At 35.6% G+C, this 11,708-nt stretch overlaps 2 protein-coding genes across 2 annotated transcripts; one reads left to right on the plus strand and one right to left on the minus strand.

Moving 5' to 3' along the window:
• Positions 1 to 262: 262 nt before the first annotated feature.
• Positions 263 to 1,209, minus strand: LOC107583681 (SRA stem-loop-interacting RNA-binding protein, mitochondrial-like). The gene is made up of 4 exons (XM_016269963.1): positions 1,081 to 1,209; positions 841 to 899; positions 642 to 749; positions 263 to 531 (listed from the first exon to the last, which is right to left on the minus strand). Exons 1-4 carry the CDS (start codon positions 1,163 to 1,165, stop codon positions 463 to 465), a joined length of 321 nt encoding a protein of 106 aa, XP_016125449.1. The 5' UTR covers positions 1,166 to 1,209; the 3' UTR covers positions 263 to 462.
• Positions 1,210 to 1,396: 187 nt separating this feature from the next.
• Positions 1,397 to 6,429, plus strand: alkbh1 (alkB homolog 1, histone H2A dioxygenase). The gene is made up of 6 exons (XM_016269964.1): positions 1,397 to 1,528; positions 1,953 to 2,061; positions 2,312 to 2,474; positions 2,805 to 2,895; positions 4,304 to 4,497; positions 5,918 to 6,429. The coding sequence occupies exons 1-6, from the start codon at positions 1,403 to 1,405 to the stop codon at positions 6,345 to 6,347; spliced, it is 1,113 nt and encodes a 370-aa protein (XP_016125450.1). The 5' UTR covers positions 1,397 to 1,402; the 3' UTR covers positions 6,348 to 6,429.
• The last annotated feature ends 5,279 nt before the right edge of the window (positions 6,430 to 11,708 follow it).

The raw sequence follows: 11,708 nt of genomic DNA on the forward strand, positions 1-11,708 counted from the left end.
CCTATCATTGCATTCGGACCGAATGAAATAATTGGACAAACATTTTTACAGTCTTGAGCCCTCCACAGAAGATTGATATTTTTTTTAATTTAGATCATTTTAACTATTGATTGCATTCAGGATGTGAAGAGACTTTCCCCCATTATAACAAAAATGTTCCTGGAAAAAAAAACATTTAGAGAGCGCTGTTGATTTTTTTTGCAAAAGGCAAAATGATGAAGTGCACACAAAAATGAGCAGACTGACAGCAAATGACTTTCCAATTTTTTTTTTTATTTGACTCACATTTCATTAAATGTTTTATAAGAATAAAAAGCACCAGACAATACAATGACAATCAACACTCATAATAGTTTGGCTTCTGAAACACATATGCCCAGTGAAGAGACATCCACGATAAATACAATTCTGCGTTACTGAAGACAACTGACGCTTGAAATCAGATCATTCCTGATGTCTTCTTCAGACGTCTTCTGCTTCTTTGTTTGACTTTCTTCCAGAAAACGGCTTTCTGTTTTTTTGCACCTGGAGCTGCATTAAAAGAAAAATAGAAAATGATATTTTTGATGCAGATGTTCAAAATAAAACATTTACCAGAGACATCTATGGCTACTTCATGTAGTTTCCAAATGGTCACTCACCTTTGCTCCTTCAATGATGTGAGGATCCTTTTGTAATGCATTCTGCAGTCCTTCCTCAGTAGTGAACCCTATCCAGCAAAACCCCCTATGAAAACCTGTCTCTTTATCCTGTTAGACAAGAGAGAAATCATCTCAGCACTACAGCCTTTTAACAAGATGAAACATTATATCTTCGTGCATTCTAAGACCTTATACTTACAAATGGCAGTAGACACTTCTTCACCTGGCCAAACTGCCCAAAATATGCTTTAATGTCCCCTGAAACCGTGCAATAACATACATTAGACAATAATTTTTTGTACATGCAAAACATTATATTCCATACTAGCGAAGATGCTTCGGAGTTAAGCATAAGGATAATGCCATTTAATGTACGTGCATGCTTAATATTCATTTAATCTGAAGTAAAATCATTGATTACATTTCATCCTTTACTCACTCGTAGCGACGGTCCATGGTACTTTTGACACAAACGCTTCAAACACCTTCTTGCCTGCTGCTGCTGCTGCTGCTACCGCCGCCATGTTTCGTCCTTGCCAATGAAGCGGACAGTGACCACGACCACGTGACCAGAAGAATACATGTTTATTCCATTAATCTATACAATTAAGAAACTTAAAATAATGTATTACGATACATTTTATGTTCATAGTTGTTGTTTCTTTGCATTATATAATAAATATGTCTAAATCAAATCGCAAAGTCAACTTTGTGTCGTTGACGTCCGAAGTAGAAAGGTCACAAGATGACGGCAAACTAAGATGGCAGCCTCCATAGTGGAGCATGGAGAAGATGCTTTCAGAAAGTTGTTCAAGTTTTACAAGAGGAGAAATCCTCCTCCGGACTACAGTGAGGTCCTTAATTTCTCCAAACCTTGTAATGACAAGGTGAGTCATCCAGTTCTGAAGAATATTTCCGTATTCGTTAACTTTATGACGCTATAAGTCAACTGTGTATAGTATTATTTTTGTAATTAATAATCAGTTATTAGAACATTTGATTAGCTGTATTTATTAACTAATCTGACTATGCGCAATGTTTATTAAAGCAGACCCTATAATGACAAGGGGAGCCATTCAGACTTGATGAATATTGCCATATACGTGTTTTATGGCGTCTTTACTTAACTGTATATTATTGTTATTATTTACCCATTGTCAGAATATTTTATGACTTAGATGTATTAACTAATTTGGCTATGAACTATGTTTATTGGCTAATTCTGGCATCAAATGTAATATTAGATGCATACAGAACTTGGCACAAATTCAGTTTTGGGTTTTTAATCATCAAAATGGTCTGCTTTGCTAGGTTTTTGCCTGTGAGCTGAACTCCACTCCTAAAAGCGAGGAAGACGTTTCCAAAGCTGGTCTTCGGCCGGTAAAAGACTGGAGGGCGTTTGGTCTTCATGGATATCCAGGTGTGGTTTAGAAAGGCTGGTGGCAGTTTCGAAATAATTAACAATCTGGATGTTCTCCAGAATGTACCGAATTTTATGGATTTAATTGATATTCTGTGTGATTATGTCGAGTGATTGTGTCAATATATGAGAACACAGAACACTGTATAAAACATGTTGCTCCTTGACATGTTGTTATGGGAACCTTCCTTGTCTTCCCATTTACTTTTGATGAGGTTAAATTAATTATATTGTCACTGTTGGAATGCAGGGTTTATCTTTATATCCAACCCATTCCTGCCGGGTTCTCAGCAGTACTGGGTAAAGCAGTGTTTGAAGATCTATCCACAGAAACCCAACGTGTGTAACCTGGATATGCATATGTCATCTGTGGAGACTGAAAACATCTGGGGGAAAAGTATAGATGTTATCCGGTACGTTTCTGCCTTGCATTGACAATTTAGTAGAATATAATTTTATTGTATATTATTTCTGTGCATTTTTATTTTAGGATAAAACATATGTTATATATGTGTATTTTGAGCATCTTCATCCTCTACTGAGCATTTTCCATCCCTGTAGATGCTTTCCTTGTGGCTAGGTCTGTTGTAATTTTACTGGGAACTAGATGGTAGATTTGAGCATTTGCAGTTTGTTAGACCCTCCTAATCTCGAAACATTTGTGTAAATGGTTTGTGCTCCTGCACTGCACCTGATCCATCTCACACTGTTCCTTATCTGAATGAGTCTGTGTATTATTGCAGGGGGAAAGGCTGTGGGAAAAGAGAGCCCAAAACTCTGCTAGAAAAACTGCGCTGGGTAACACTGGGTTACCACTATGATTGGAACTCCAAGGTACGACATTCACTCTCTAATGTGCTTTTTACATGCTTTAGCTATGCGTCTAACACTAAATTTCATTTTATTTTTATTTTTATAATGTAATTTTATCAATAAGTATAACCATGTAACAATGAGATTAAAGAATCCTGTAAAAAGTATCAGAGTTTCCACAATTAGCATATTAGAATGTTTTCTGATGGAGCATGACACTGAAGAAAATTTTTATCAAATAAAAACAGCCTTGGTCAGCATAAAACATTAAAAATAGACTTTTTAAGGGTAGTGTACAGTAGGTATGTTTTATAATTAGTCTAAACATTACCAATTACCAGTTATAGTTATCATACTTTTATTAAATTTATTATTGTTAGTATATTTACTTATTTATTTTAATGCATGTATTTTTTATTCATTTATTTATTTTATTTCCTTTTTTTTTGTTGTTGTTGTTGCAAAAATAAGTATTTTACTATAGAGCCTATTGTTTTTCAAAGAGCGGGAGAAAACATTTTCCTGGAGCTTATTAGCATTATTTGCTCCTTTCAGGACATTTAGTCTCTAATTGTACAGGCCTGATGTCTGCCTGTCTCGTTTATATGCTAATTACATAAAAGTGTTTAGTCTTCTGTCCTATTAAATCAGTCAGGAGGTGCACACCAGATTCATTAGCTCTGATGTTAGTTTGACACCGCCGAACGTCGGTGGATTTTAAGCAGACACTCTTTCCTTCTTCCTTTAAGTAGAACTGAAGGTTGAGTCATTCTCCCTGCTTGGATCAGACGTGTAAGCTGCTAATTCAGCTCTTTGGAGAGGCTGTGTTCATATGATTGTTCATTGATTACACTTTCATGCATAACCGCTGACAATGACCCACTGCGAAAGCCACAGAGGAGAAAGAACGCTACAAAAGCTCTTTTAACAATTACGTCACTCATGATGTTAGTCATATTTGCATTTTGCCACAATGACAAAACATCCCATTTTTTACATTTCATGATAAAAGGGCATCAACTTATTTATGCAGTGGAATAAACAAAAAAGGTAAATGTGAAAATGTTTTTATTTCAGCTTACATCTCATCATTCTGACATTTCTTCTTACTATTGAGAGTTTGTCAAAAAAGTCTGAAATGTGAAACCCATAGTTGTGAGAGAAAGTCGCAATTACCTTTTTTATTTTTTTTTTATTCTGTTTCGTAAATAAGCTTCCATACATCAGGGTGGTATGGCCTACTGTGTTATTGATCTAGATTAGCTATTGTGCCCTTGAGCAAGGAATTTAACCCTAGCTTACCTGTACTGTAAGTCACTTTGAATAAAAGCGACTACCTAAAATAAAAGGCCTACTCCTATACTAAAAGGTAATTAACTCCATTGTACTATCATGAAGCATACTATTATGCCATACTTTCGTTCTGCAGACTTACTCTCCAGACCACTACACTCCCTTCCCCAAGGAACTTCACTCGCTTTCTCACAAAGTGGCAGCAGCCTGTGGCTTTCCTGGCTTTAACGCAGAGGCGGGCATTCTCAACTACTACCGAGCTGATTCCTCACTTGGAATCCATGTTGACGAATCAGAGCTCGACCATACCCGACCTTTGTTGTCTTTCAGGTGAGGAATATATATTGCTCAAATTTTAGCTCCATATACCAACTTATATTACTTATGAGTGTGGAAATCATGGGATTAATTAACAAGGATGTGCTGGGCAATTTAATGTTTTGTGCTTCAAATTAAGACAGAAAGCTTAGAACTAGTACATCATTCTGAAGAAGAAAAAATGCGCATTACGCCACCATTCAAATGTTTGCAGTCAAAGATTTTTTTTTTTAGAATAAATATTCAAAAAGGGTGCATTATTTTCATCAAAAGCGGCAATATAAATGATGTTCCTTTGAACTTTATATTCATCAAAATAATCTGGAAAATATTATATTTTTGCTTCAACAAAAGCTTTAAGCAGCACAAACATTTTCAACATTAATAATAATAATAAGAAGAAATGTTACTTGAGCACTAAACCAGCATATAAAAATGATTATGTAACACTGAAAATTCAGTTTCACAGGAATGAAAGAATAAATATTCAAAAAGGGTGCATTATTTTCATCAAAAGCGGCAATATAAATGATGTTCCTTTGAACTTTATATTCATTAAAATAATCTGGAAAATATTATATTTTTGCTTCAACAAAAGCTTTAAGCAGCACAAACATTTTCAACATTAATAATAATAAGAAGAAGAAATGTTACTTGAGCACTAAACCAGCATATAAAAATGATTATGTAACACTGAAAATTCAGTTTCACAGGAATGAATTACATTTTGAAATATATTAAAATGAAAAACAGTTTTTTAAAATTGTAATAATATTTCACAATATTACTGTTACTGTATTTTTGATCAAACAAATGTAGACTTGAGCATAAGATGTTTTTTTCAAAAACATAAAAAAAAAAATTACGGACTCCAAACTTTTGAATGTTACTGCATGTATTTTATTATTTCTGTTCTGCTATACATAATGATGGAATGAAGTTTTAGTCATAAAAGCATGTTAACTCATAGTGAGTATGAATTAAACTGTAATTTCAACATTTAAAGTTCAAACTTGTTTTCATTTTATTTAATTTAAAATTAATTTATGAGCAACACCTTTTTTTGGCCTTGATTCTTTAACTGACTCAAATCTGAAAGTCAGGATGGACTAATATATATATATATTTTTTGTTGTTCATAATTTTTACTTTGTTTTAAATAAATAAAAATGAATGTCTGTGAATGTTGACAGCACAGTTTAATTCATACCCATTTTTTGTAGTGATTGAATAGCGATTCCCAGAAAATAATGGTCATTATGACATGATGGTGATGTTCATGTGCATTAATACAGTCTTTCCGACGTAACTCGAAGGCAGCATTGGTGATTGGAGATACAGAGGTTGTCAATGTCTAATATTACTTAAAAACTAAAGTGCATGTAGCATCTTTTCCATACAGTATAAGTACCCTTTTGTCCTTTGATGTTAGTTTTGGGCAGACTGCTGTTTTCCTGTTGGGCGGGACTAATAGGGAAGACCGGCCCACTGCCATGTTCATGAACAGTGGTGACGTAATGGTGATGTCAGGACCCAGCCGCCTACTGTATCATGCAGTACCCTGCATTGTCCCCGCCCCTGCTGGAAACGTGCTGCCACCCTGCCTGGGCCAGAGACTAGAGACGGAGGCACAGGACGATGACATCATCCAAAGGGTGTCAGAAGAGGATTGGGACGTTTGCTCCTGGTACTTGCAGACATCTCGGGTAAATGTGACCGTTCGACAAGTACTTGCTTCTGGTCAGACCTTTCCAAGTTCACAGGCATCACATTTGTCAACAGACAGCTGTGAGAAATCAGAGGAAGGAACTCAAAAAAATAAGAAGAGGAAAAGCGAGTCAGGCTATGAGCGTGACACCTAACGTGCCTGTTTTGAATGTCATCCAAGTTTTATTTATGTAAAATGCACCTGGTATTAAAAATTGTACATATACTACTGAGTTATTATGCTCCTAAAAATATATATTATATCCTAACTTCAAATAAATATTCTGATATTTATTTGATAATGACTCTTCGTTCCAGAGCAGGTCTTGCGAATACGCAACCACTTATGCATCAAGTCAACTCGGCTTAAAGCGTAGTTCTAAATTTAACCCCGTCATGACCAACTTCTCACACACTACTTCTCAGTCTGCAGAACGGCGGTGACATTCAGTCCGGTCTGTTGTGAGTCGTGACAATTTGCCAGGCGCAGGTCTGTTGATTTAAGGCTGGTTGCCATGTTTGCTCACTCAGGGCTGTAACACTAAACAGAGCTGACCTTCAGAGGAAAACCAGGGAGACGGCGCATAATCTTTTTAATCTGGTCAAGCGGTGTCACGACATGTCAAAGCCAGTGTGAGATTGCCTATGACAAGTTCCCCGAGGGACCCAGGTTGACACTGCCATTGTGACTGAAAACACTGAGACCGGCATTACCATGGTGATAAAACACTTCTGTCACTGCGTCTGCCTCTCGTGAAATGTTATCAAAAGTTCATGTCTGCATGTGAGATTTGTAAGATTAATGTTTCTGGTCTTTTGCATGCTGTAAAAACATAAATGCTAGGCAGCGTTTATCGGTCTGTCTTTTGGTACCGTGGTACAGTCAAGGGAGTATGTGAGATGTCACCTGGTTGGCTACATCCAGAGGCTGTGGTGGGTGGTGTTATAATTGGACATTCCTGAAAAACATGGTAACACTGGTATTTTGATATATAGGCTACTATGGTACTGAATGAGTACAATATTGTGGTACACCAAGAATAAATACTGTGGGATGGCTAGAATACTATAGTATTAACACACTACTTGTCCAAATAAATGTGATTTCACCATAGTATATTTCTATTTCTAAAACAACATAAGACTATTGTGATTTATGGGCTACCATGGTTCCTGTATCATAGTATGTACATGGCACTTTCTTACAAATGGTACTTACAAAACATACTGTGGTAATTTGATCCATACAAAAAGATACTGTGGTGATTTTGTGGTACTGAAATTCTTAATGTTTTTATATAATACTTTCAAGAATAGAATCAGTGTAACAAAGTCTCAACCTTTAACTTAAAAATATTTAATTAAAACTGGCAGCAGGTCACTGGCAGCAGGTACCGTTACCGGTGCAAGAGTGCGAGAACCGTTCGGCCCTCGATCCGCGGCTCTGTCTTAAATCAGCTGAAAGAACGAGCGCGTGGTGCGTTACTTTAACGCAACACAAAATGTAGAGCAAAGTCGGTCACACATCCGTCACCGAGGAAGATGGAGCATCGCATTACATTGCAATCTACTCCATTAGCACGAGACATGTTATCTATTGTGGAAGATTTTCCTGCAGTGTTTACCTTTCAGGGTGAACTATGACAGAAATATGAAGCTTTAAGTAAATTCTTGATTTAGTATGGCTATACAGTGGTTTAAGTGTGGTAAAATTATTTGCAGGTATGTATGTGTAATATATTTATATGTACATTTGTATTTAAAATTATTGTAATATAGTTTAATGTCAATTATATAAATACATTTTATTTATAAAAAATAATATATTTAATAAATGTTTACAAAAAAATTATGTTTATGTGTATATATGAAATATTTATATAGCCTAAAATATTATATATCATATTTTTAAAAATATATATATAATTAATTCTTTATGTATACTGTATAGTAGTCAACATCTGAAGTGGATCAAAAAAAGTTAATCAAAGTTGTCCTTCGACAAGAACGGGTATTGTTTTGTTTTTAGTACAATTTTGATGAAAGGTTTTGATCCACTTCAAATGTTGACTACTGTGTAATAATAACATTTTAAAATAGTAATACGTAAGGCTGCATAAAATAATGATATTTTATGAATATTAGACAATGCATGTATATTTATAGTTTTTTTTTTAATTATTATTTTGTAATCTCTATTTTGTTCGCATAACATGTCCTGAACTTACACTTCAGTTTATTATTACACTTTTATTTATTTTCATTTGTTTACTTTTTGTTTGTGGTGCTGGTAGTGCAGTATAGTGAGTAAAAGTGATTTGGTATTACTGTGGTACCAGCACAGTCCTCTTTTTTTAGGGGCTACACAATCACATTCACATCTTTCTAGGTGCTAAAATCTGCCTGAGTATAACGACTTATCCTCAAGACAAAGAGAAAATGTGGTTTTACCTTCAAAAGCCCTCATTTTGGGGGCTAATTAAGCAACATTAGCTTTGCAAATTGGGGCAAAATTGCATTTGCTGTGTCATTTTTATAATCACTGCCATTACCAATAATTACTGCAGCAGTCGCATTGAGATGCAGGACAGTGGCTCTGGGAACAGGCCTGCACCCTCATTCTCTTAGCAAAACACTCCCCCTAGTGCCTCCATACATGATCATTTAACCAAAATCAACACTGTTCCTGAACACTGAGCACAGAGGTCAGACCAGTACTCCTTCCGAACTTGATTTCATATTATCTTTTCATCTGAATTAAGTTTGATGAGCTTCTCACCGGCATAAATCGACTGCTATGTGTGTGATCTTGTCTACCCTCACTGACTGCTGGTGTGGGGTTTCCACACTATTAGCATGCTTAGCTTTTGTTTGTTTTCTTTGTGGTTTAAAGAGCACCCAGAGCTTGTCAGGACAGCTGCTTGGAGTCCTGTGAGGTGAGCCGATCAGAGACAACATTTCACCATTGTGGTTAGTCAGGAACGACAGCGCCGGAATACCAAGTGTCTGATCAAATGAAAGTGGGATTTTAGACTTTTCATTCCACAAAGTGAAACACTGTGCAGCCTGTTTATTCATTAGCTATTCATTAGTGGCAGAATTAGATGATGAATGTGCAATTCATTCAAACTTAAATACTTCAATTAAGAGGGCAGTGAAATTTAAATGGTTCTGTCAATTTGTGTGATGGTTCATAGTTTTATGGGTGCAAATGTGTGCCGATTTTCCAAATACTGTGATGTGAAAAAGTTTTTGCCCCCTTCCTGGTTTTTTTTTTTAATTTATTTAAATTTTCTGCATATTTGTCACACTTGAATGATTCAGATCAAACAAATTTTAATATTACACAAAGATAACCCGAGTAAATACAAAATGCAATTTTGAAATAATGATTTCATTTATTAAGGGTAAAAAGCTGTCCGAACCTGCCTGGCACTATGTGAAAAAGTAACTCCGCTTTCTAAAATAATGTGGTTAATCACAGTTTTTTCATGATTTAACAGGAGGGGGCAATTCATTTTTCACGTAGGCCCAGGTAGGTTTGGACCACTTTTTTTCCCCTTAATAAATGAAATCATCATTTAAAAACTGCATTTTGTATTTACTTGTACCTTTGTGCAATATTAAAACTTGTTTGATCTGAATCTTTTAAGTGTGACAAATATGTAAAAAAATAAAAACAGCAAGGGGGCATAAACCTTTTCACGGCACTGTATACTGCATGTGTTTGTATTTACATATACATAATAAATATACACAGTATATATACACACAATGTCTTTTTTATTATTTTGTTCAGCTACAATCTATATCTGTATATCTCTCTTTTTTTCAGTTTAAGCTTTCAGATACCTCATACTCAACCGAGTGTTTGAAATGTCACTGAGTGCTACTTTCCAACACAGTTTAAGCCTTTCAAAGGTCACTCTATTCAATGGCCTGTACATTCTGTGGATGTGTTTCTTTTTTTGTTGTTTTTTAGTTTTCTTTCGCTTTGATTGTGAGGGAAATGACAGATGAGTTGTCGCACGGTTTTGTCTCATCACTCAAACTCTTCTCCAGTCGTGCCAGAGTAACTCTGTGAGCTCCGCGCTTGTGCTCTCTCATGAGCGACGCTGATGGCTGTAGCTACAAGACATGTTTCTCTTTTTTATTTCCTGCCTCCCCAAGCAACACAACGATAATGTCAAAGTACAAAGTTGAACATACCCAAACTCTGAGTGCTGAGGCAGAGGAGGCCTTAAATACAGTTTTGCCAGCTAATGTATAAATCACAGCTTGCTTCTAGTGTATCTTATAGTGTTGTTTTGTGAAACTATAATTGGTAAAGATGTTGGATAGTTGACGCTGTGGCACAGTGGTATATCATTCAACATATGAGCAGTTGTCCTCAAGAGGGCGCTGGTTTGAATCTGACCCATATCACATACTGATCTTGTTCCCCTTTCTCTCTCTCTTCCTGTGTGACTCAGTCATGAGGCAAAAACCCATAAAATGTTGAGTAAACTGTTAAGAGGAAAATAGTATATTTTTATATTATTAACAGTATATTTTATTTATATATATGTATATATATATATATATATATATATATATTAGTGCTGTCAAAATTAGCTTGTGAACGCAGGCGATTACTTTTTTCAGTTTAATGCGTTAAAAATATTTAACAATTAACGCAGGGGCGGGGCAAGGATTGGCCACCCCACTCACAACTGCTGCTTCTGTCACTTTTTCTCTTTGAAGTGCATCTATTCAGTCGCATATTTTATATGAGTCACATTTAAGAACATGTCTCTCAAACGGTTTTCACTCATCTAACACACCGATTAAACTCGTCAGCTCATTAATAGAGACTTTAAGACCTGAAGTGGGTCAGAAAAGGTAAAAAAAAAAGTTGAGAGAAAATATGATGTGTGTCAGATACGCATCACGTTCAGCAGTGGCAGCTCTTAAAGAAATAACAGCCAAATAAGCTAATAACCAGCTGCTGTGATGTCTATTAATCAAAGGACAAAGAAAATATAAGAGGAAAAAATTACTTTTATAGCTTTCAGGGTTCATCTATATTTAATTTAGAATTTAGTGTTTGATAACTTCAATTTCTGTATATTTCTGCTGAAGGGCACAGGTAAATATGACATTTATTATAATGGGGTTATGTGAAGATTGTTTTAAGTTCACTTAAATTAGAAGTTAATTTTTTAAGTCTAATAAATGTTAAGATTGATGGCTCTCAATTATACTGTAATGTTGAATGGCTATAGTCAATGTTTAAATGAATGAAATATCTCTCATCCGTTCTGTCATAAAATCACAGATTAGGTGAGCAAATGTTCAGACACACTGAGGAGTACCAGCTGCCGTTTTTATGGTGATGTGCGCTTTCAGCTGGCAGAGCCCCTGGCTTCCCGGTGTGTTGATTATGGCCCATTATGTTATTAGCGCAGACTTTGTTTTTAATCGGCCTGCACCCGTTGCCATGGTAATGTGGATGGGGCAATGATTTCGAGGTGTTG

The sequence above is a fragment of the Sinocyclocheilus grahami genome, unplaced genomic scaffold (assembly GCF_001515645.1).
Source record: "Sinocyclocheilus grahami isolate Dianchi unplaced genomic scaffold, SAMN03320097.WGS_v1.1 scaffold54.1, whole genome shotgun sequence".
NCBI lineage: Eukaryota > Metazoa > Chordata > Actinopteri > Cypriniformes > Cyprinidae > Sinocyclocheilus > Sinocyclocheilus grahami.

Coding starts and splice junctions, on each gene's coding strand:
- LOC107583681 (XM_016269963.1), bottom strand. CDS start 1,165: ATGGCGGCGGTAGCAGCAGCAGCAGCAGCAGGCAAGAAGGTGTTTGAA. Junction 750..840: donor AGAAGTGTCTACTGCCATTT/GTAAGTATAAGG, acceptor CTTGTCTAACAG/GATAAAGAGACAGGTTTTCA. Junction 532..641: donor ACATCATTGAAGGAGCAAAG/GTGAGTGACCAT, acceptor CTTTTAATGCAG/CTCCAGGTGCAAAAAAACAG.
- alkbh1 (XM_016269964.1), top strand. CDS start 1,403: ATGGCAGCCTCCATAGTGGAGCATGGAGAAGATGCTTTCAGAAAGTTG. Junction 2,896..4,303: donor ACTATGATTGGAACTCCAAG/GTACGACATTCA, acceptor TTCGTTCTGCAG/ACTTACTCTCCAGACCACTA. Junction 4,498..5,917: donor CGACCTTTGTTGTCTTTCAG/GTGAGGAATATA, acceptor CTTTGATGTTAG/TTTTGGGCAGACTGCTGTTT.